The sequence below is a fragment of the Bos indicus x Bos taurus genome, chromosome 15 (assembly GCF_003369695.1).
Source record: "Bos indicus x Bos taurus breed Angus x Brahman F1 hybrid chromosome 15, Bos_hybrid_MaternalHap_v2.0, whole genome shotgun sequence".
NCBI classification, from domain to species: domain Eukaryota; kingdom Metazoa; phylum Chordata; class Mammalia; order Artiodactyla; family Bovidae; genus Bos; species Bos indicus x Bos taurus.
The window spans coordinates 19,493,707-19,519,398 of NC_040090.1; the positions used below are offsets into that span (position 1 = coordinate 19,493,707).

The 25,692-nt window shown below is 46.3% G+C and overlaps 1 protein-coding gene across 3 annotated transcripts in view; it reads left to right on the forward strand.

Annotated features, from left to right (window-relative positions):
* The first annotated feature begins 5,191 nt into the window (after positions 1-5,191).
* The window catches only part of LMO2 (LIM domain only 2), a 30,612-nt gene continuing 10,111 nt past the window's right edge, over positions 5,192-25,692 (forward strand). The window contains exons 1-3 of one of the 3 annotated variants that reach the window (XM_027562696.1): positions 5,192-5,397; positions 13,187-13,250; positions 24,189-24,420. In XM_027562696.1, the coding sequence (XP_027418497.1) occupies positions 24,380-24,420 (41 nt within the window). In that variant the 5' untranslated portion in view covers positions 5,192-5,397; positions 13,187-13,250; positions 24,189-24,379. Of the gene's footprint in view, positions 5,398-13,186; positions 13,251-23,150; positions 23,397-23,937; positions 24,066-24,188; positions 24,421-25,692 lie in introns of those variants that run through there. The other 2 variants (XM_027562697.1, XM_027562695.1) reach the window with 2 other exon arrangements.

A 25,692-nucleotide genomic window follows, 5' to 3' on the forward strand; every position in this document is an offset into this window, starting at 1 on the left:
CAATAAATGTGTTGAACAAGTGAATGCATCTGTGGGTCAAAATTGGGTGTAGCTTCCTTATACATGTTGCCGTTTTCAGGACATAATCTTTTCAAATTAATATTGATAAATCTTGACAAAATCCTGATATCTCTGTCAATTATAATCTGTTCTTCTTGAAACAGATGTGACATTGCTCTGATTTGGAGAAGTAGAGAATCAGAGTACTAGTGTTATATTTTTCAGGATGTGTTTTGCAGTCTCATAAAATATTAATATTTTAATTGCCCCCAAATGAAAACTAAATAAATCTTCACATCACTAGGTAGGAAATCATCAGGAAAAAAAAAAAAAAAAACTAAAAACAAATCAAAAACACCATGTTGTTGCTGAAACCAAGGCAATCATCTTTTGAAGCCACCAGTACCATCTTTGCTCACAGCCAAGGAGCTCGCCCGGATGTCTTGCGTCTTTCTACTCCCCAGATATTTGAGTGAGAAACCTTTGATTCAATTTTCATTCACTCTTATTATAGGTCTCTTGTTCCGGAGCTCTGTTGTGGGTGCCTTAGCTGTCATCAGAAACAATTCTGCCCTCTCTCCACTGTTACCCCTTGTCCTTGAATTAGACAAATATCCCTCAACTTTGCCTCTGCTTGAGACAAGTCATCTTCTGAGAAGCAGCTTAGTCCTGCAGGTAATTGGATCCTGGGCAGGGATGGTACCCCACCGGTCCTCCAGTCTGGTTCCAACATGTCTGGACCCAGCTTAAGCTGTGTTATCTGATACATAAAGGTGGTAACACATTGGAATCAAAATGATGCAAGTGCTTTGCTCTTTCTTTGCTGCTGTCTTCTAGAGAAGTGCAGGGACCTTGCTCAGCTCCACTTCACATGGGAGTCATTGCTGATTTGATCACTGTACAAAAATGAGCTTATACAAGTCCGACTCTTTGTGAACCCATGGACTGTAGTCCACCGGGCTCCTCTGTCCATAGCATTATCCCAGCAAGAGTACTTGAGTGGGTTTCCAGTTTCTTCTCCAGGGGATATTCCCGACCCAGGATCAAACCCAAGTCTCCCACATTGCAGGGAGATTCCTTACCATCTGAGCCACTAGGGAAGACCATACCAATTTGAAAGCCTTTGCCAACTAAAAGCTTTTTCTCCATAAACATCAACACACTAGAGAGAAATCTCCACAGTGAAAACCCTTTTTTTAATTTTTAAAAATTAAGTCACAGGTTGCATAGAGGGGCAATAAATTACTACTTACTATGTGCCAGAAATTATACCAATTCTGTATCTTACTAAATCCTCACAACAGCCTGAAGAGGGCTTTATAATCCTCATTTATAGACGAACAGTGGAGATTCAGTGAGTGAGTGGCTTGCCTGTATAAAGAGCTGAGCCAGAATTCAAATTAAGGTTTTTCTAACTACAGCGTCCTCTGCTTAGTGTTGCCTCTCCGGAGAGATTTTTTTCCTTAAAGCACCCCCAAAACACACAAAACAGCCTCCTTCTCTGTGTGTTACCACCGGGAGTTCATAAAACAACATATTCCCACCGTAGTCTGAGACTTTGCAAAATGCACATATAACTAACTGGGAAAATATAATGTTTGAACCATCCCAGTAAAGAGAACCTCAAAGCAATAAGTCCGTGGCAAATGCCCAAGGCTCAGCCTAAAACTTTCTGCAGGGTGTTACTCTAAAGATGGCCCAGCCCAAGGCTCAGCCTAAAACTTTCTGCAGGGTGTTACTCTAAAGATAACCCAAAAGGTCTCATAGCTTCCTGATTGTTAAAACAACAACTACAGTAGCAGGAATTGAGACCTAAAGATCAGCAGAGTAGAAATGAGGAAGGAAATGGCATGTTGAATGACTATTTTTCCCCAACTGGCCCTATTCTTTCTAGATATAGTCCCAGAACTTGCATAGTTACAGTGGGAGAATTGATCGATCAAAGGCTGAAAGTTTTCTACCAAGGTTCAGGCTGTTCAAAACTTGAAGTACTTCAAAGTCTGGGGTGTAGTGGAATTCCTAAGAAATTTATGCCTTTATCTCTGTTAGGCTGGTTTGACACAAATACCCTCTTAGGAGGCCCTTCGCAAGCCACCATGTAAATTCTCCTAGGCCCGCAACGAAGTGTGTTCTCGTAGTCTTCTGCCCTCCGAGGATCTCATTTTAATTCCTGCCTCTCTTTGTCCTTTTCTGGTTTCATTAAATTCGTTGTCACTTTGGCTCTTTTCTTTTTTTGTTGTTTTCATTTTTATTGGCATATGATTGCTTTCGAAGTTGTGTTAGTTTCTACTGTACAGCAAAGTCAGCTATATATATACATATATCCCCTCTTTTTTGGATCTTTCTCCCTCTCTCTTCCCATTTTTCTACTTCAGTTCAAAGGAGCTCTCCATTTCCTCACTTCTGAAATTACTCCCTGGAAGGCAAATCCAGTGATTTCCCATCTCCTTTTCCAGGCACACAGGGTGCTCCTTAGCTGAATAAGATCCCCACCCCAGCCCCCACCCCGAGAGCTCTGGCAATTTCAGGCTTGTAGCAAGAGTAAAGCTTTAGTTTGATGTGGTTAAACCAGTCATCACAGTGTCTTCAGACTCTCAGCCCCAAACCACTCTGGGGTACATCACCCTCACTTTCCATTTCTCTGGATTATCTTTCATCTGTTCACCACTAACCCTCACAGCCTCAACCAAGGCTGAAGCGGGGGCCAGCAGGGTGGTACGCTTCCTTTCTTGGTTGAAATACTAACTGCTGTGGCTAAAGCCATTCCCTTTCGGACTCATTACAGGGAACAAGAGAAAGAGAAAGCAAGAGTAAGCGCTGCAAAGACTGCTGTTACATGGTTTCCCTTAAGCCCCAGAAATAGAAAGTCAGACTTCCGACTTGCAGAGCCTCTGTGCGAACCACCAGACCACACTGCCAGATAAGAAAAATGTTCGATTGTGTCATATTTCCTTCATCAGCGCTAGTTTCTGAAAATGGCTCTGAGTTTCAGAGAGCCCGGCCATGATCCTAAGATTAAGAGAAGATGAAAGAGGAAAGAAGAAGGGATCAGATCTCTTTCTTTTCAGGTATAAGTTTATTTTCAACCACATAAGTAAAGGGAAGGGAAGATTATGAGAGATTAGACGTGAGCTAACTTTATTTGCAAAAGAAATTTTTTATTTGCAAGAGAAATGAATTGGACATCAACAGGCATTGAGAAAGGGAGCCTGCCAGTTTAAAAAAATGTGTCCTTGGTCTTTTCAATTCCCCTGTGTTTATTTATTGAGTGCCTGCTCTATGCCAAGGGCTGTGCTTATTGCTGCAAATCCAAAGAGGATGAGGCATCTGTTCACAGAACAAGGAGGCTGGACTAGATTCAGATTCACCTAGATTCCAACTCATGTGCTCAGCATCACCTCCACCACCAAAATAATTTTACTCCACTCTCCCAGAGCAGACTTGGTGGGCACCTGTGCTGTCAGCTGCTGCAGGACGAGTGATGGCCCAGTTATTGACAAGCTCCTAATTGGATGGTAGGAGGTACCATCAGCTATAAAAGGTTATCTTTGGACCAGGCTGGGCTGCTTATGCTCAGAAGAGACTTGGAGGGTGAGGCCTGGTGAGCTGTCAACCTGGGGTAGGGCCTGGCCCAGCAGACAGATGACAAAGGTTGGGGAGGCAGATGATAGACAAGGCTCTCGTGGGGAAGTAGCCATTTCAGGGATGCAGCAACAGCATGGAAACCAGGACCTCAGAAGCCAGAGAGCTCACTAGGGGCACAAAGAAAGGAGAGCCTGATGTGGCCCCAAAGCCCAGGACCAAAGAGACCGGGTTTGGAGAGCTGCTGATAGGAGACTTGTAGTGAAGACAAAGGAAGGCGAGGGGACTTCCTTGGTGGTCCAGTGGCTTAAACGCCATGTGCCCAATGCAGGGAGCCCGGGTTCAATCCCTGGTCAGGGAACTAGATCTTGCATGCCACAAATAGACCCTTGATGTCCCAACTAAGATCCAGCACAGCTGAAAAAAAAAAAGGCAAAGGAGAGGTAGGAGTCAGGAGTCTCTTTTATCAATATGCAGCCAATACAAACCCAGCTACTTATGAGTGACTTCTGTTTGCCTATCCGTGTGCCTTGGGGCTTCCCTGATGGCTCAGACAGTAAAGAATCTGCCTGCAATGAGAGAGACCCGGGTTTGATCCCTGGGTCAGGAAGATCCCCTGGAAAAGGGAATGGCAACCCACTCCAATATTCTTGCCTGGAGAATGCCATGAACAGAGGAGCTTGGTGGACTACAGTCCATGGGGTTGCAAAGAGTCGGACAAGACTGAGCAACTGAGTGCGCACACACACACACACACACACACACACACACACACACACACACGTGCCAGGCCCTGAGGGGCTCAAAGAAAGAGCCAAGTTAGAATTTCACATCGAATGAAGAGCAGATCAAATCCATACACTGAAATTACTGCTGGCTGAGACAGTCCTGCATGGGTCATGCAGCACTGGCACTCACACAAGCTCTTTCTCCTTGCCTTATCTCATTTAATCCACCCGACAGCCCTGCAAGGTGGGGACTGTTGTCCCTGTTTTAGAAATGAGGGTGCTGAGGTTCTGAGAGACTGTGTACCTTATCTGAATTGGTCCAGCTAGTAAGTGACTGAGCCAGGCTTCGGATCCAAGCCTGTGTTGAGCCTCTGAACGTTCTAGTATAGCCTGCAGCATTCCCGTACTGGAATAATACGGTGCTCCATTGAGCGAGTGTGCTTAGATGTTCAGCTGTGTCTGACTCTGAGGGAAAAGTAAATACCGGCCGGAGGTGCAGGGGAGAAGAGCAGCAGGAGGAGCCCTAGGAGGGAGGGTGCCATGCAGGCACGGCGTCAAGGATGGCTTCTTGGAAGCAGAGGGTCTGTTGGAGCTGGTTCAAAGCTGTAATCATGAGTCTTCTCCAGTTTCTGAGGCAGAGAAGGAGGGTCTGAATTAGGATGTGAGCCATCAGGCAGTTGCTGTCTGCAGTGGCCCTGCCCTGAGGACACAGGGGTGCCACGCAGAGCACACGTGGTGTGAGCGCTCACTGCGGGAGCCATGTTCCATCCGGTCAGACACCCAGGCGGCCCACAGGCCCAGCCCCCGAGCCGTGGGCTTGCAACCCCCTCGCAGAACAGCCACTGACCCTGAGCAGAAGTGAGAAGGAAGTACCCCCTCAGCCCCAGGCTGTGGAGGGGGCCTGGCTGTCCACCAGGGACTGCGGGTGTCCTGGCAGAGACAGGAGGTAGCACAGGCCCCAGGCACTAGGGTGCCAGAGCCTCCTGAGAAGGAACAGGTGTGAAGCAGGCAATTAGCTGGGAAGGCGTCCGGGGGGCAGGCGGCCTAGAGCTGATTGGGGAAGTCACCAGGATTACATCATCGACCGGTAAGTAGGCTTCATTAACTCTCCGATGAGTGCAGTGTCGAGAGGGAATGGTTTTTTTCTTCTTCCAGGAGCCAGAAAAAGTGATCGTTAGATTTGTTTTGTAAAATAAAACTGTCCCGTGGCAGGGACGAGCCTTTAAGCTTCTCCGGTGTATCTGGCACCCTGGCTTCTCTCTGGGAAGAAGGAAGAGTGTCTATTCATGGGCTGTGACTTGGAGAGGCCCCACGGTGAGTCAGGGGTTCTCTGTGTGTGTGCGCCCCGCGGTCACTCATGTCGTGGGGGAACTGCTAATTTACTCATGTAATGTGTTCCTCTAGACCAGCCACAAAGACCACTCAGTTATTTTGATCCAAAAGAGAGGCTGGTGTTTACCACAAACTCCCCAGCAACCCTGTGGGTGTGTGTGTTTGTACAACGACCTCATACAATGAAGCGTTGCCCTGGCTGGCAATGACAAGCATTCCAACTCTGAATTGAGGGCAGAGATTGTCCTGGAGTGACCTCCACGGGCATGATGGCTTGTATGTCTTCTAAAAATCCAAGTGCATGGAGAGAGTGGTCATGTGTTCCGGCCACCACAGGGGACCTGAAGGGGAGCAAACATTTGAGAATATCTAATTCTTGCCAGGCACGGGGCTCAGGTTTTACATATCTTATCATGATGGCTTCTCTCAATTACCCTTTGAAGCAGGTATTATGCTTTCACCATTCCAGGTTCTTGCCCCAATGTTTCTGCTTCGAGGACGCTCATATGTCCTTAGGTGCCCGCTGAAAAATCCTGTAAAACCTTTTCTGACTTTATCACAGTTAGTTACACTCTCCTTTGTGCTCCCAGAAAATCATAGACTTTACGGAGATGGCAGCTTCAGTTTCTTCCTCTGTAATATTAGGGTAACCATAGGGTCATTGTAAGGAATACATGAAATAAGTCACATAAGTGTTTTGACAGCAGTTGGCACTTATCCCTTGCCAGTCATTGCTGTTATTAATAACAGTAACAATAATACCACATACGATTACGTATAATTGTAAGTTCCTTGAGTATAGGGATGTTAACTACTTGGTTCATTGCTTTATCCTCAGAGTCTAGCAGTATTTGGCACGTGGGAGGCACTTGTTTTCTAGCTGGTGAGTGAATCAGAGTGAAAGCTTTGCCACCTCTCACTTCTGTATGCGCCTGAGAGTGGACCCTTGTCTAACCTGCCTCTGTATCGGTAATATCACCACTTCATCTGGTACAACCCACGTGTTCAGTGACTGTACTGAACAGATGAACGGGACCATGAGATGCTGCTACTCAGCCAGTGCCTGGCTAAGGGAGGCGGCCTCGTGCCCATTTGATGCTGGGTGGGGGCTCAGGGATCCCTCCTGCTCCCTGAATTCAGTAAGTGTGCCCTCGACACACCACCCCTGCATGGTGAGCTTCTCAAGGTGGGGACTGCGTCTTGTTTACTTTTGAATCCTTGGTGTCCAGCTCTGTGCCTGGCACAGCATGCTCAGATGGGTGTCCGAGAAATCTCCTGTCCTCCCGGACTCCGAGCGTGGAGTCAAGTGGATTTGTCATCTCTCTTCCAGCACCACCTAACCCTCTTCTTCTGTCGAGGCTCCCACTTCAGTTTATTAAAGACCCTTTTCTCAGTTATAATGGTCTAAGTCTCCTCTGGAGTACTGTACCCTATGGGAAGAGCAGTCTTTGTAATCAGGCTTTTCTGGACTCAAATCTTGACTCTGGCAACTGAGAGCTGTCTTATCTGGATGAGTTGCTTACCTCTCCTGGGCATCAATTTCCCCTTTCAACAAATGAGGCAATAATACACTCTATTCACCTATTCACCTTAGGGCGCCTAAGACATGGCGGGACCTGTTCTAGGCCCCAGAGATACATTTATGTGAACAAAACAAACATTGCTCTTGCCTGAATGGTACATGCAAACTAGAGAGGGAGAGACCGACACTAAACAAATAAGCCAGTAAACAGATAGGGGGTTGGATGGTGCATGTGCTTTGGGGAAAGGAAGTGGGCAGTCAGGGTTATCAGTGTCTTATTCTGGGGACGAAGGGAGGCCTTTCTAATAAGGAGAAACTGCATCCGGAGAATAAGATTCCAGGGAGAGGAAGACAGCAAAGATACCTCCTGCCTCTCCCACCCCAGTCCAGCCCCAGTGCAATCCAGTCACATCCCTTGTTCTGCTCAAAAGTCTGCAAAGAGCTAATGGCTCATTAAGTTCATAGTCTTAGAGACTGACCTTCAGAACCACCTCCAATATGAGGCTACATTCACCTTTTCCAGCCATATTCTACTGCTGTCAGAAATATTTAATCCTAGGAGAGAGAGCTGGGTGCACTTTGTCAGTCTCAGCAGAATGACTGAGGAAAAAAGCCTAAGCATACTCCCAATGACGAACAGATTGAGATGGGCCCTTATCCCAGATTCCCTGGGCCAGGTTCGCATGTTCCAGTCAAGGTGGACAGGACCCCTATTACTGGCTCGCCCTTCCCATAGTGTTACCATGGAGTCGGCGATAACGCATCTTTTTTTTTTTTGAGTAATAAGCGTCCCTTTATTTGCTGACGCCATTACAAAAACCGATTACATTAGCAACAAAAACTGTTTTCTTGAGTTGAAGTCAGAGGCAGTTACTCCCCAAAATGTTAAGTAAAACAGTGTACTACATCAGTATTAAAATGTTAAATTTTACATTGTCTTTACCACGTTTGATCTTCTGAACAATTTTATTGAGCAAGATAAGATAAAAGAGTACATGTTTATTTTATCTTCAGGAATGTAAAGGTTTAATCATTCAAACAGTTTTTATTATAAAACTAAATTCTGAGGATGTCTACAGAGTTGGCTTTTTTTTTTTTCTTAAAGCTACAAAATGGCATGTGGTTTCCCAAATCAGTTTTCTTTTACTACTTTTATCTTGATCCCTGCTCCTATGGGCCCCTCACCCATAACAAAATGACCTCATTTTGCCTTTACTGATTCTAATGGGTGATCCAGGCTCCAGTCATAAATTCCTGTATCCAACGGCTGCAAGCTTCCCTGGTCCTCCATTCTTCCATTCTTTTTCAATCAGCACTCAATCCACAAAGGATTAATGTCCAGACCAAGGGCACATTGGTCTGGACATTAAACTGGGACCCTCTGGCCGTACACAGAACAGTAAACTCCCCAATACTATGGTTTTACCAGCCTGGTGAACAGGCACCACCAGCCTCTAAAACGTCCCCCATGATGGCATTTATGATGAATTTAAAGCCTGGCTAATTTCAGACCCTTCTTGTAGGGAAAGCCCTTGGACTGACATTTACCACCATGTGGATCTTGGAGAAAAGCAAAAGAGATCCTGATCCTCAACACTGATGTTCTAAAAGAACGTGCCTGAGGCTTTCTATTCTCTACCACACGATGTTGAAGCAAGGACAGCCATTCATGACTGTGGGATACAGATGCCCCCTAGCATTATGAATGGCATCCCTGAATACCACTGTGGAGCCTACACATCTGAAAATGTTACTGCCGAACCTGTAGGTTTTCACTAGCTGGCTCCACCTGATGTGGCTGATGTAGCCTCAGTCTGGGACACAGTTTTCCTACTCAATGCCAGGACGCCTGGGCAATGTGGCACCCACACTGTCATTCCTATCTGTTTGAGTGTACCCCTCTTCTTCCCCAACACCACCGGCCAAGCAGATTACATTATCCTAAGCAGCCAGCAGGAAAATAAAAATGGAATGTGATTCTGTATTTTAGTGCCCACTTCTGAAGATTGCTCCATCATAGTTATGATGCCCAATTGGATGCCCAGTACACAGAAACTTGTGCCCTTGAACACACCTTCTACCCTGTGCATCCTTGTGACAGCCTTTCTGATGTCAGCCTATCCTTCCACGACCTGGGTCAAGAGCTGCACTTGCCCAGGGAGCCTATCACAGCATTACAGGTGATGACCTGATCCCAGACAACCACCCCTCAGAAAATGACTACCCAGTTACACACATCATCTGCCAAGGTGCCCCTGCCAGAACACAGGCATCTTCCCCTCAGGGGATAGCCCACTTAGCATATACCATACACTCAAAAGAGGTGAACACCAGACAGACCTGCAAACTTAACCCTCTCCTCCCCATTGGGCACAATAAACCCCATTACCACTGTGGCTAAAATGTTCCCTCCTAAACCTCCTAAAGCAAGCCTCCTGCTTAAGGCCCTCCCCAAGCTAGTCTGTATGTACACATGGTCAAGGCTACGCCCCAGAGGCCCAGTCACTGGGTGCACTCAGCCCCTATGGGCAAGCCACTTCCTTATTCACTCCATGCCAGATGACCCAAGACTCATGAAAAAAGGCTCCCCCCTACACCCACCAATACTGATGCTACTGGTCTGGGTCTCTAGGTCTTGCTTTGTCTTACCCAGGACCCGACAGGACATTGATTGAATGTTATCAAGTTTGGTCCCTGGCCCATGAGTCTGGACATGTAACCATTCAAATCCACATGTCTGTGTTGGTGTCTTCCCAGGCCCACATAGCATGATAGGAGGCACAGCTCTCCAAGATAGTAAAGGCCCAGATAGTAAAGGAACATGAGTGATTAGAAGCTACAGAAGGAACCTGGTTCGCCAGTGTCCCTCCCCTAGATAACTCACTCCTGATGTCCCAACTCCTAAACTCACCCGCACACCCTACTGACTCCATTGATCTTCTTGACCTTTTCCAACCACCCCGTGAGGGGACCCTGCTGGTCACAATCCCCAGCAGAAATGATGAGCATTTCCCTATGCATGGCCCCAGATATAAAAGTGACACCTTGGGGCTAGAGGAGTGGGGCTAAGGGCTCGATTACATAAGGAATGTATTATAGCAGATGCAGCAGAGGAAATGTCTGAGGTTCTATTAGAATCTTGTGACGTTCACAGTGTAACAAACAGTGGCAGCACTTGAAGCTTTCACTGAAGGGCAAAAGTCCTAACTGCCAGGGTGGCAGACGGCAGACTAGCTCCAGATGACCTTACCACTGTAATACATGTGCCCTCAAAGAGGAGGAGTATGTGTCCTCAAGGGAATTTCCTGCTATGTGTGGATAAGTGACACAGGCAAAGTCATCTAAATAGCCCAGCAGATGCACCATCAAACCAAAACCAAATTTTATACAAAGTAGCTTGAAGTCTCTAGTTTCTGAATGTTCCCTGACTCTTGGGGTGACCTGCTCCAGACCCTCCCACCAGAAAGTGGACCTCACATACTGAACGGGTTATGTAAAGTCAGTACAGCCCACAGTCAAGTGTATTAATAAGAGACCACCTGAAATTAATCTCTCTTCTCCATCACCTCCTGGCATTTTTCAGCAGGTGGGCTCCTGTCCTATATCGATGTCCCCAGGACCAGGTTTTCTCTCCCTGAAGAGGTTAGGGAGCTCTATTGTCAGGGGGCTGTTCACCTAGGGATTCCCCTCATTTTGCCAATGTCTGATTAGATTATAAATCTTTGAGTCACTTGTGATCACAGCCAAGGGGTGGTGTGTTTGGACAGGCAATGCCTTTAAACAAGGGGGAATGGCAGACAGGTTGTCGAGTTGAATCATAACAATATTCCAGTGAAATGAAACCTGAACCTGTCTTTATTCCATCAGTACCCCAGAACCACGCCTCCAACTCCTGACCCCAGACACTTAGGCTCTTTCCTGCCAGTCACACCTGCTTCACTCACTGGGTGCTTAGGACTATGGGCTTTGAAACCTCTGCTGTTTATCCCTACTCATTCCTCAGCTCTGTGACCTGTAGCAAGTTCCTTAACCTTTCTGTGACTCAGTTTCCCCATCCATAAAGTTATGAACACAATACTTACTCCATTAGGGTGTTGTAAGAGATGTGAATACCCCACTCTAGGTAAAGCCCACAGTACAAGTCTGACACAAAAGAAATACCCAGGTATTTATTCATCAAGGGTACCTCACTTTCTATTAATGCTTCCTCCAGAAAACCTTCCACATCTATTCCCACTCCAATTTCTCCTTAATCCAATTAATCTGATTCCATCTCTGTTCAGCACCTTGCTGTGAATCATATATCTGTTCTCCATTACATATGCATTCATTTTGGCTTCCCAAGTAAGACATAAAGGTCCTTGAGGAAGGGACAACATTATACATGGCTCGCCCACTGACGTGCTGTGTCATCTTGCACTTAATTTTTTTAGGATTGAGTTTCTTTCCCTGGAATATGTGGCAAATATGTGGCATGTGTGCCAACATTTCCCCACCCCTTAGCCTTGGGAGACACTAGTACTTAACAATAATTCTCTTCCTCCTCACCCGTCTCCAAACTCAGCATCCTTAGCGCAGCGCTTTGGACAGTGTCTACTAATGTATTCAGTAATTAAGTTAAGTGTTGAGTACTTACTAGGTACTACTCTTATTTAGTATTCTGGGGATAAAACTTTGGGTGTGCTGTTGGTGCACTTGTGGAACTTGTCACTTAATGGGGAAGAAAGAAAATATGCAAATGCATAAGTGAGAAGATCTCAGATAGTGATCAGTACAGGGATGAAAATAAAACAGTGCTGTGTAGTGTCTGGCGAGGAGGTTGAGTGTCCAGGGACTTTCTGAGGCCTCAAGAGATTTTGATCTGGTAGATTTGGTGTGGGCCCCAGAATATGTGTTGTTAACAAGCAAATGTAGGAAATGGCAACCCACTCCAGTATTCTTGTCTGGAAAGTTCTATGTACAGAAGAGCCTGGTGGGCTACAGTCCATGGGATCAGAAAGAGTCAGACAAGACTAAGGGACTGAGCACGACGTGGTAAGAGTGAATGTCTGGAGTCAGAAGACCTTACATCCACTTCCTCACTACATAGTTGTGTGACTTGAGCAAGTTATTGAATTTCTATGACCCTCAATTTCCTTATCTGTTAAATTGAAATATTACTACTACTCATCTCAGAAGGTTATATTAGGATTAACTAAGATGAAACATATAAGATTCCTGGTGCATAGTGCATGCTCAATAACAGGCAGGTATTAATTACAACAATGGGCCCATCTCCTCCTAATTATAATCTTCAAAAAACAGACCCAACAAGTACCATTTAGTAGGTATTGAATATAGCCTTTAGTTGGTTTTTGCCTAATGAAAACTCTTCCTCTTGAAAAATAAATTGTCAAAAGACCTTCCTGTCAGCAGGACTGCCAGAGTCCAGTGAAAATATATTCCCTGGCACTCTAGTTGAGGCAGGTTTCAGGTTTGGAAGGACTTTGTCTTAATTTCCTCTCCAGTCAAGTGGAAGCCTGGCTACTTGCCTTTCTAAGTTGGTGGGCAGGGATGGGGGGATTTCTGAGACCTGCAGGGATGTGAGATTTGCAAAGTATGAGGCACAAACAGGACACTTGCCTTCTCAGAGCAACTGGCCCATCCAGCTGACGGGCCCCCATGCGCTCCTGCTCTGCCGGCCTCCACTCACTTAGAGAAGGGGGCCACTCCTCCGCGTTAAAAGCTGAGCTGGTACATAACGAAGAAAAAAAAAAAAGAAAGCTGGGCAGGAAGCAGCCTTTTCAACCAGTGAAGAAACCGTTAGAATCCATCCCTTTGCCCCATGCCAAAGCTCAACTTGCCCCACCCAGCCACACTATCAAGGACACTCAGGCCATCGCAAAGCCCTGGAGGTATTTGTCCCTAGTTTATCAGGGACCTGTGAAAACATTTCCCTAACTGAAGATAAAGAGCTCTTTCCCCTTCTCCCTCCATTCTACTTCTAAATACCTACCAGAGAGTTCCTCTCCTTTTCTTTCAGTAACACCGACTCTGAAAAGAAGTTGTTTTTCACCCTGGACTTGAAGTAACTGGTGGAGAGGCAGGTAAGAGCATTTTATTCGTTCATTCCTTCAGTAAGTAATTATTGGGTGCTTAATACATGCTGGGCTAGGCTCTTGGATTCAATTCCAACGCAGACGGAGCCTGCAGTGTTTGGGGGAACCCAACAGTACTTAACAACCACAAAACGTAGAATTATCCATTGTGATCCAAACTGGCAAAGAGTAGATAAACAACGAAGTCCTACTGAATAGCACAGGGAACTATTCAGTATCTTATACCTATAATGGAAAAGAATCTGAAAAAAAAAAAAAAAAAAAAAAACTGAATCGCCTTGTGGTATACCAGAAGCTAATACAGCACTGTAAATCAACTCTACTTAAATAAATAAAAAGGAAAAAATATTAAAAACAAAAAGCTTGGGAGTGGGGTCATATAATGATGGGTCCTAGTACAGTCATGAGGGGCTGGGGGCTTCCCTGCTGAAGTAATGTTTGAGTTGAGAGAAGTGTATTAGTGTAATCTTCTAGATTTCACTCTTGCCCTCCCAGTGGGTGTTTTCAGGGTTAAAAAGCTGCCTCAGGGGCGGGAAGACTTGCTGCCATGCCATGCCTGTCCCGTTTTCGGGACTAAGTCACGATTCCTCGATTCTGGTGAAGGTTAGGATGGAAATGACTTATTGGAGTGATGGAGAGGCCAGCATAAACCTGCCAGGACCTCCTTCAAGATTCAGTTCACTTTGCAAAAGTTGCCAGATAAAAGATATTTCCAGATGGAGAGCCATGCAGGAAATACAAATGGAAGAGTTTTTAACAGCTCCTCCTTTGCAGGCTATGACCAAGGCAGTTTCTGCAGCGTGATGGGAAAGACTATAGCCTAATAGCATGGGAAGAGCTGAACGGGCCCGCGAGCATCCCAGGGTCGTCTGGAGAGAGACTGTGCCCTGAAGGGGGCATTCAAGATGCTCTACTATGAGACCACCCCCCACCCCAACCCCAATCCTGCCACCACCACTCCATGTGGAGCCTGTGCCTGCTATATGCTAACCCTCGGTTTCTCAGAGGAGAGGGCAGATAGGAATCGATGACAGCGTGAGTCCCTTTAAGGAGGAGGCTGTACATAGTAACAAACTGCCCCCTTTTCCCCGTCCTTGGGGCCTAGCGGGCCTGCAAGGAAGATCATCTGAGAGTCAGGGACCAGCGCTGCTGACGGGGGCCTAAGTGGGCAGGGATTGCCACTGGGGGGCCCAAAGAACGTCTCAGAGTTCATGCAACAGGGCTCACTGTAGCCTTGTGTGTGTGTGTGCTAAGTCGCTTCAGTCACGTCTGACTCTTTGCAACCTGATGGACGGTGTAGCCTGCGAGGCTCCCTTGTCCGTGGGATGCTCCAGGTAAGAATGCTGGAGTGGGTTGCCATGACCTCCTCCAGGGGATCTTCCCAACTCAGGGATCGAACCCACATCTCTTACATCTCCTGCACTGGCAGGTAGGTTCTGTACCACTAGTGCCACCATAACACTGGATGTTGTTAAATATATCTATGGGTGAACCTGAGAAGGTTGCAAGCTCCCTGAAATGAAAGGCAAAATTCTTTGCACCTTGGACAGCTGTGCACCTAGGGAGAGGTGTTTGACTTTTACCAGGTTGTGTGTGTGTGTGTGTGTGTGTGTGTGTGTGAAAAATACACACGGCGTAACATTTACTATTTTAACCACTCCCAAGGATGTAGCTGAGGGGCACTGAGCACATTTACACTGTTGAGCAACTGTCACCCACTACCCATCTCCAGAAGGTTTTTTATTCTCCCCAAACTGAAATATGATATCCAGTGAAAAACAACTCTTCTCTCTCCCAGCCCCTGGCCACCCCCATTCTACTCGTTGTCTCTATGAATTTAACTACTCTAGGTACCGCGTATGAGTGGAATCATACAGTCTTTATCCTTTTATGACTGGCTTGTTTCACTTAGCATAACATCCTCAAGTTTCAATCACGTTGTAGCATGTGACAGGATTTCTTTTTTAAGGTAGACCTTTCTTCTTTAAGAATGTAAGTCACTTATGAGGTGGCAAGATAGTATGCACACATTTTATGCATATTTATTTATTGGGTATATACCCAGAAGTGGAATTGATGAATCATATATTAATTTATTTTTAATTTTTTGCAGAACCTGCTTATACCATAAACTATATTACATTAATATATTATATATATATAATATATATTATACATGTGTGCCTAGTCACTCAGTTGTGTCTCTTTGCAACCCCATAGACTATAGCCTGACAGGCTGCTCTGTTCTTGGGGATTCTCCAGACAAGAATACCAGAGTGGGTTGCCATGCCCTCCTCCAAGGGGTCTTCCCAATACAGGGATCAAACCCAGGTCTCCCACATTACAGGCAGATTCTTTACCATCTGAGCCACCAGGGAACCCCAAGAATACTGGAGTGGGTAGCCTATCCCTTCTCCAGGGGATCTTCCCAATCCAGGAGTCAAACCAGAATCTCCTGCATTGCAGGCAGATTCTTTACCAGCTGAGCTACCAGGGAAGCCCATATGTTGTATATAATATATATATTATATTCCCATTAGCAGACCATGGGATTTCCAATTTCCCCACATGTTTGCCAACACTTCATTTTCTGTTTGGGGGATAATAGTTGTCCTGATGGATGTGAAGTGTACTTTACTGTGGCTGTGTTTTGCATTTCTCTGTTGATTATTATTTCTTGAAACTCTCTCTCTCTGCTTATTGGCCATCTGTATATCTTCTTTAGAGAAATATTTCTTCAAGTCTTTTGCCCGTTTTTTAATTGTTTTTTGCTGTTGAATTATAGGAGTTCTTTAAATATTCTAGATATTAACCTTTTATCAGATATATGATTTGCAAATATTCTCTCCCATTCCATAGGGTGCATTTTCACTCTCCTAATACTGTCCTTCATACACAAAAGTTTTTAACCTGCAGTCTAGTTCATCTGTTTTTCATTTTGTAGCCTGTGACAATAAAAGGTGTCATATTCAAGAAGTCATTGCCAAATCCAACGTCATGTACTTTTTACCCTATTTTCTTATAAGAGTTTTATAGTTTTGAGTTGGCAGGTTTTTAAAGAGGTCTGTAACTGACAAAGCATGGGCCATCCTCAATACTGATAGCGGGGAGACCCTCACATATTGACGAATGTCAGTATGAAGCTAGGAATTGGGAAATTGATAAAATGGTGGTGATATGTGAAGTCTTTAATTCAAAAGGAATTATTGAATATCTCCATATTTAGTGAAAATGAAAATTATGATCTCTCTTCTCTAAGAACATAAGTCACTTATGAGATGGCAAGATGGTGTGCACACATAAAATCATGGCTCTGCAAGGCAGAGTCTAATGAGCACCTACCCAGGCCCCAGAACCAAGAGCTGGAAGGAGTTGAGTTCAGGGGACAGAGAAACCTTCAGTGCAGAGATGTGGCTTGAGTGGGCTCCAAGTTGATGGACACAATCTGGAGAGGCAGAGAAGACTGGGGAGGATTTTGTACAAACTGCAGGATGATTGCTGTTACCGAGCACTCACTGTGTGCCGGGCTCTGTGCTCTGCCTGCTGCATACATTATCTCAGCCATGCCTCTTCACCCTATATTTATCATCGCCTCTGTTTTATCACTGCAGGCACTGAAGCACAGAGATTTGCCTAAGATTAATTACCCAGATAGTAAGTTGTAAAGTGGAGACTAGAAACCAGGTTTATTAATCTCTATTCTTAACCCCTCTACAATTCTAGCACCAAAGTTTTGGAGCACAGACAAAGCAGACATTCCTGATGGAAAGAACCGAATAAAACAGTGCACAGAAATGGGCATGAGCCGGATGTCTGAGGTCAAAGAGGAGCAGCCTGGTTGGTGGGAAGGGTCAGGCTCTAGGGGTTTGGGATGTGAAGTTGATTCGATGGGATGGGCAGGGTCACAAGCATCTTTCATGGAATCATCAAGAGTTTGTCTTGATCTTCTGGAAGGACAGAATCTCACATAGAGCTGCAGCTCTAACCTTTCAGTCCACCTCTTTCTTCTATAAAATGAGAGCATCAAGATCCCAAAAGGTTAAGCGACTTGCCAATGATCACAGGCAATAAGGGAGTCATTGCAAATTTTTGAGCAGGGTGGTGACAGAGAAGAAAAGAGTAGTCCAGATGGGTTAGTGAGGCAGCCAGATACATGAGGGGTAGCTGAAGGGAAGCAGAGAAAGTTGGCACTAAGAAGCAAGCAGCTCTTTCCCTGGTTTTGGCTGAAAGATATCTCCCTTAGCTACAGATATTTCCAGGAGCATCACATACAAGACTCCTTTCCCCTGAGGTCTGGAGCTTAGGAAGTCAAGTGCCATCAGGAAGGTCAGACTCCCTTCCCCAGCCAGGCTCAGGGCCCTCAGCTAGACACGAATGTCAGAAAACACTGCTTCCCCAGAAGCAGCCCAGCCCCTCCTCCAATGGAAGGTCTGTCTGGAGTGAGATGTCTCAGACCAGAGACCCCCAACTCTGAAGAACCAGTGACCAGGAAAGGCTCCTGATGCCATCTCTTTTTGTTGCTTATCTGAATATGGAGCTGGGCCAACTGTCTGTGAGTCTAACCCACCTGCCCCCTGGGGGTTGGGGGTTGCCCGAGCTGGTGAGATAAGGCAGGAGTCCCCCAGGCAAGGAGGCTGACCCCACCTGCTTGGACTGAGCCCTATATTGTAACATAACTCCAGTTATCCACCTGCGTGTCAAGAAAGGCCTGCCCTGGTCGCCTGTCCTCCTCTGAGGTTCTCTTAGCTTCATTAATTCTAATAATAGCTGCCATCCATTGAGCCCTGTGCTAAGCATTTGACATGCATGATCTCATTTTATTCCTCCAACCCTGTGATGAAGATATAATTATCCTCATTCTACACGTGACGGAACTGAGGCTCAGAGCTATCAAATGATTTGCCTAAAACCACAGAGCTGAAAGAGCCAGGACTAAAACATAAGCCGATCTATATCCAAAGCCTGTGCCTTTACGCATAGAATTGACTGCATTCTATGCACTAGCCCACTGTAACTACGTCTCCTTGTGGGCATGGGGGACCTGCAGTGGAGAATCAAGCTTCAAAGCAGGTCCTTGTTACTGACACCACCTGTATCTGTGTGTTCCTAGGAGCCAAGAGTTTGATCTGGTTCCCAAACCAAATTCCTGGGTCTGACTCTGAATGGTATATGGGCCCTTATTTTCTCCCAATAGCAATGCTCTAGGAAAACAAGTGATCTTCAAGTTCCCTCTCAACTTTTACCTGGAGAGTATAGTGCAGGCATATTTTGGCCACAGGGAGTGGGGCTGTCATTTATTCATTCCACGAACAGTTATTGAAAGCCTACTGTGTGCTAGGCACATTCTAGGTCCTAAAGACACAATTGGAAACAAGTCATATTCTTATGGAGTTTATATTCTAGCTGGGAAGAAAGGTCAAAACCAAACCCATAAAAAACTACAAACACATATGTAGTAAAGTAGAAGTAATGATGATACTAGGAAGAAAAATAAAGCGGGATAAGGGAATGGAGGATGATAAGAAATGGGATTTTAAAAGGCTCTTATGAGGATAAACATTTGAACCAGAATGAAATACATGGGAGCCATAGGATGCTCTAGAGGAAGAGCATCTCAGGCAGAGGAAAGGACAGGTGCAAAAGCCCTCCAATAGGAGTTGACTTGGTTTGTTTTAAAGTTTAGGGAAAACATCAGTGTGGATCTAGCATAGTGAAAGGGTTGTAATGAAAAAGAGGAGAAGGGGCCAGATAGGATAAGGCCTTCAAGGCCACAGAAAGGAGCTGGACTTCAGGTGTGCCGTTGGAGCGTCCCAGGCACTGTGCTGTGTCACTCAGGCAGGTCTGCGTCTGAGAAACTAAAGGGAGGATATGAATCTCATGAACAAAGGGCATCAGGACAGCTCTGACCAGCTCGCCCAGCTCTGACTCCCCCTTGAATTCAGAGCAGCAAATAAATTCAAGGTCTGGTACCCAAGAGAGAAGGTGGGGGAGGGTTTGAAGGGGACAGAGACAGAAGAAGGAACTGTTGACTCTAGGTCTCACTTGCCTTGTCCATCAATGGGGCCCTGAATCACCAATGGGTGTTCAAATACTTTAAAGCTGGAATCTCTCTGTATAAGCCGAATCTTCTGCAGAAGCTTACTCTGTGCCTGTCTCCTTTCTGAGTACCTTATATAATATGTCTCATTTCACAGAATTGTTATAGCGGCTCCGTGAGATAGGTACCCTGAATATGCCCACTTTACAGATGCAGAAGCTGAAGTCCAGAGAGGCTGAGCAACATGTCAATAGGTGCAGAGCTGCTGTGGTTGGAGCAGGAACGGGTGGAGCCTACTAGGGAAACACTTCAAACTGCTCCAAGGAGCAAGCTGGGAAATCACATTTCAGAGGCTCCTTCCACTCAGACATGCCATGAGTTTAACTCTGCTTAAGACCTCGCTGTAGAGTTGTGACATTTGGGGGCAGTTACTTAAGCACTTTGACTTTGTCTCTCATCTCAGTCCTAACAGGTGATTTAGAAGTTGCTGGAAAGGGGAAAATCAGAAACATGCAATCAGGGATGTGGCTGAAGCAGATGAAGGGAAGCGATGAAGCTGTCAACAGCGTACCTAGGACCTAAATGGTCACATTCCTGAATTTCTGATTGGAAAGTGGGGGCTTCCCAAGCCTGAAGCCAGCTTATGTCTTAGGTACACTTCAGCTTTTTCTACAGCACCCCAGTCTCAGCATTCTTTGGTGGATGTCCTGACTGGCTAGGAGATGGCTGCTTCCTGATACAGTAGTGATGACTTCTGAAAGATGGGGTAATAACAACAGGTATCATTTCTGAGCATTTACATCACTGTGCAAAGCATTTTTATACACATGATCTTATTGAATCCTCTTAAAACTCCTGTGAAGTAAGCAGATATCCCTGTGACCTTACTCTAGTCCCAACCCTGCTGAGTTTACTGTTGCCTCCATTTGACAGATATAGAATCTGAGGTTCAGAGAGGTGAAATAACTTCCCCCAAGTCACCCAGCTGGTAAACAGCTGAGTTATGCCTTCTGACACCTATGCTCATCTCCTAAACTCAGTTGATAAAGATTTTTCAAAAAGATTTGTGGGGCTTTTTTCTCCTATATAGGAAAACTGGTTTATTTTTCACAAATGTTACTGATAGATCTAACATGCTGAAAATATGTCCATCAACATGCCCTGAAATGTTTTGAGATGAGTTTGGAAACCAGATTCCTATGACAGCTGAGTTGTTTAAAGAAGTTTCCATGGGAGCTGAAGCCATAGTAAGACAAATCTTTATTTTTGTTCCTATACATGAATGTCACAACTAACAGGTATATGATGCAACTTGGCTTCTAAAGGTGGCAAAAAAAAAAAAAAAAAAAAAAAAAACAACATAGAAGAGGTAAATTGTCATTCTTGGCATCTTCCCAATGACATTTGCATTTTCCTTTCTACTAGAAGTCCACTTTAGCAAAGAAATGTAGCCTTAGTCACTTGAAACTGCTCTTCCTGAGAAAACAATTGTAGATGTAATAAGCAAAAAGAATAGAAAATGCCAACAGGAAGAAAGTAATCCACCTAGAGTCAGAATCATCATGCCAACTGATTCAGTCTTCCTGTGACATTCACATTCAGGAAGGAAAACTTGAAAATTTTCTAAATTTTAAGGTATGTAAGATTTGCAAGGAGTCGGGGTGGGTAAAAGGAATTAAACTGCAAACCCACTGGGGAGGAATCAAGTCCAGATTTCCTCAACTCTCAAGGACCATTTTACATGTTCGAATTGCCTCCTAGTTACTGAGTCGCTCTTCTACATAAGGCATAAGGTTGCTATGGAAGGATACAATAAGGTCATGATTGCTTTAAAATTATTCATAATGAAAACACATTTTGAGACTCGATTCTAAATGTTAAACTTAAATTTGAGCAATTTAATTGCCCGTTGAATAGAAATGAAATCCCACCGGCAGGCAGTTATTTCTTACAACCACTGTGTGTGAAATTGAAATCTTAAGATACCATTTCAAATATTCACTTTCTCTAAGGAAGTTCTCCCCAAAGAGTGGTGAAAGATAAGAAACTGACCCAAAGTCATCAGTAATCACTCTTTCTTTACACATTTGGGTCAAAACAGAAGCATATTATTAAAAGGAAACTTCATGTCCCAAAGTTGGCTGTTTGGAGGTTACCTCCTGGAACCCAAGGATATATTTAATTTAACAACTAACTTAGGCTCCATGCAAAACTATATAGCAAGGAAGGAAGCAACTTATCAGATTTAATAAAAGCAAGCAGATGAAAACACATCACGTAGTCATCAAGATAGTGAACATTAAACTGGAAAATGCATATATGTTTTACATACGAGCACAAGGAGATGAAGTGAAAGGACACTGTTCTATTTGCTTTTTAAAAATGGGACAGGTTTTCAAACCTACATGAGAAATTGGGAAGTTCTTATTTTTAACCTCCATTTCACCTTTGAATTTAATTTCAAACTCTCTAAATTCTCCCGGCAATTTTTTCCTACAACACAGAAGTTACCATTTATGAGTGCTTAGTATACACCAAATGCTTTGCATGCATGTAATCTCATATCCATTATTACCCCCAGTTCATTACAGGTCTGTGGGCCACACTGCATGCGTTTACTCATTTAATCCTTACAACAGTTGATGCAATAGACTCTGGTACCCTCACTGACATATAAGGATCCTGGGAGTTTATAAATTCCTGCTCTTCCACGAGGATCACAGGTAGGAAAGTGTGGGTTGTTATGAAGGCAGTCTGACTTCACAGCCACTACCCAATACTGCCTCTTCAGATTAAGTGACTTTCCTAGATAGGCTCCACTAGCTGATAAGTAAGAGCCTAAATCAAACGCATGCAGTCCAATGCCCAAGTCTTAGCGTTTCACCACCACACTGATTGGTTGTAAGCAGGTGAATTGTTCATCAAAGCCTATTTGTTTATTTCCATTTTTTATTGTAGAGTGGTGGGTTATATGTTTATCACATAATTTAGACTGACTTAAAAATGCTAGACATCTTTCCTTTTTTAATTAAAAACAAGGGCCTGAGCAGGAGAAGTTCTTTTTAGATTGAAAGGCTTGAGTTGGACCCACAGCTACTCTTAAGACTTCCTTTGACACACACACACACACACATAGGAGACGGTGGAGGAAACAGGGAGAGATTTTTATTATACCCATAGGGACCTAAGCTTTGGACATGGACATAAGAAAAGGACAAGAGCATGCAGACAATGGTAAATTCTAGGTATGCATGTGAGAAGTTAGAATCAGCTTTAAACAAGGAAAACGAAGCCTACAGGGATGTACTTCTGACTTCAACCACCACCTTCCGGGGTGAACTCATCCAGACTCTTCAGTGCCATCTTTAAAACGGGAATACAGTGTCCATGACCATGATCTAGACTGCTCCTGTAAAACCATGGATCCTGAGAATACTGGTAGCTTCTTCTTTACAAGACTTGTGGCATGCACAAGTAGGCCTTTAGTAATAATTTCTGAATGCAATTATTTTCAGGGAACTCTGATGAGGCCCAAGGGACCTAAAGCTTTGCTCTATTGAAGAGAAGACTATTAGCTTCCTCCTCTCCCCTTCTACATTCCCTTCGCTTCTTGGAATTTGCCCTTGAGATTAGAGGGGAAACCTGAACTAAACAAGTCTGCTTTCTCTCTCTTTTCCTGACCCAGGGCAAAATAGTCTCTAAGCGTTGCTTTCCATCATTGGAGAGGCACTTTTCTCTGTGAAGAGTGCTATTGGCCCTTTACAGGAGGGGCCAGTTTAACCGCAGGGGTCCGATTTTTAAAGATGCTGAGGGAGGGAATTCTGCCGCCAGCAGATGGAGAGGAGACTCAGACCAGCTTGGTCCCTCCCAAACACCCTCCCTCGGGATTAGCTGCCCCTGGTACTGCTCAGGCGTACCCAGCCCGTGCGGTCCCTGCTCGCACAGCTCCCGTCGTCTTTTTGGAGCGCGGACGCAGTCATAAGTCCTCAGCCAGCAGAGCCGCGCTGTCTTGGGGGCATCTCCGCGTTCCCTGACCGCGGACCTGGGACCTCCAACCCCGGACGCGCGCGAAAGCCACTTGGAACGCGTACATCTCTGTATGTGTTTATTTCACATTTTCGTTTTTTCTTTCTTCCTTGAGCGGCCCGCTGGTCACTTTCAATCTTAGTTAACCAAAAGGGGAACGCCGAAGAGGGAAAGCCCTAAAGAATGCTTTACAGGCAACCCAGCCGCCTCTCCAAGGAGAGGTGTTCTCTGAGCGAGTCTCCCTGTCCCCGACGCTGGGCCCCTTTAAGAAGCCAACTCAGTCTTGCTGCGGCTGCCGCTGTTTGTATCGCTAATCCCCAGGAGCCCCGTTTAAAAAAAAAAGGGAAGAAAAAAGATGTGGGGGGGGGGGGGGCGGACCGGGCAGCTGTCTCTTTAAATGTGATTTCCTTCTATTGTATTTGAATCGTGATCAGGAAAAAGGAAATGAAACCAGAGACAGAGGGAAGCTGAGCGAAAATAGACCTTCCCAAGAGAGGAGGGAGCCGGGGGAGAGAGGCGCGGTGTCCCCTCCCCGCCCCCAGGCCGCCGCCCCCTCCCTGCCCTCGGCGGCGAGCTGCGCGCCGCAACGCCGGCTGAAGGTGCGAGGGGCGCGGGGCGGCCGGGCGGGCGCGCACCATCCCCGCGGGCGGCGCGGAGCCGGCGACAGCGCTCGAGCCGAGCCAGACCCGGCGGCGGCGGCGGCGGCGGTGGCGGCGGTGGCGGCGGGACCGGGATGGAAGGTTAAGTCCTGAGCAGCAGTAGCAGCTGCAGCCGCCCGGGGCCAGGCTGCGCGCCCCGGTCCCCTCCTCGGCCGCGGCGCGCCGGCAGCCCGGTGATTCGCTCTCTCTCTTTGGCGTTTGAAGGGAGCGCGGTGACTGTCCTTGAGCGCGGAGGGGCGAGCTCGCCGCCAGAGCGCCGGAGCAAGAAGAGGCGCAGGAGCGGCGGCGGCGGCGGCGGCGCCCGAGCACCCGAGGGGGTCCGAGCCCCGGCAGCCGGCCAGCCCCGCGCCACAAAGGGAGCGCCCCCGCCGCCTGGCACGCCACCTCCCTCCCCAATGTCCTCGGCCATCGAGAGGAAGAGCCTGGACCCATCTGAGTAAGTGCGACGCCCCTGCCACCGAGGGTCCACGGCCTCGCGACCCGGGGCGGCGGGGTGGGGCGGGCGGCCGGCTAGAAGGCTCCAGGTGCGCGCCCGCGGCGTGCCCTTGGTTCCCTCTGCCGTGCGCCGGGCTCCCGCATCCTCTTGGGTGACTCCAGGGACACTGGGAGAGGGGCTGGGTGGCGGGCGGCAGGAAGAGGGGTCGGCCCGGCGCCTCAGCGGGCCCCTCGCGGCTCCCTGGGACGCTCCCTAAAGCCACTTCGGGCCAGAAAGTTTGCACAGGAGCATGCACAGGGGGAGGTTAGAGGCGCGCCGGTGCAGTCCCCAGAGCCTTCAGGACTCGATTCTGCTCCCTTCTTCCCTCTCGTTCCTTCTCTTTGTCCGTTTGGTCCAGGAAAGGGGGACACTACAAGTGAAGCCCCCCACCCCAGGTACCCGACGGTCCCCTTCCGGGCCCGCAGGTGGAGCGGTTGCCCACGGCGCCGGGGACCCGCGGGTGAGGAGGTGCGAGAGTTCACCTCGGAGCTCACTCAGGCCTCCAGAGACTTTAGAGCAGCCGAACAACACGGGAGTTAGTTTGGATACGCGGACACGCCTCTCCCTTCAGAGTCCACCGATGGGTACCTTTGAACCTCCAAAGTTAGTGCACCATTTTGGGTATTAGGTGAATTTTTCCAGAGAGCGGAGTCTTACGGCTTTTGTCACAATCTCAAAGGGTTTGGGGTCTGGGAACCAGAGCTCTAAATGAACCGCATTTGTTTTCTGAGCCCCGACTGGCTTGAAGTATCCCCCTCTTCCCAATCTTTACCTTCAGCCCACTGCTCAGTGTTAACATGGAGAGAAAGGGATGTTTAAGATGTCATTTTCCCCTCAGCGCAAATGCCCTTTTAAGATTCATTAGCTGTCTGGTTTTGAGAATTTTTATGCCTTTGAAGTCCCCATCTAAATCCTTTGAAGGGATTTGTTACACAGACCAAAGGAGCTGGTTAATGACTTGTCCATTTGTGCTTTTAAGAGGCATTTGTTTTGTTTTGTTTTGTTTTCCTGCTTTAAAAGAATTGTGCTTTCCTGATTGAAATACCTCCTCCCAATTTCAGCCTCCTATGGTGTTTATATACCTGGGTTTTACCCTCAGTTACCAGCATAAAAGCTCAGCGTGTTCTCATAAAACACAGGAAGTAACCATGATCCAGTGAGAATATAAACATCACTATTCAAACTTGAAGGTTCAGAAGCCAGATCTACAAGGAGTCAGGTTTGTTCTAACAA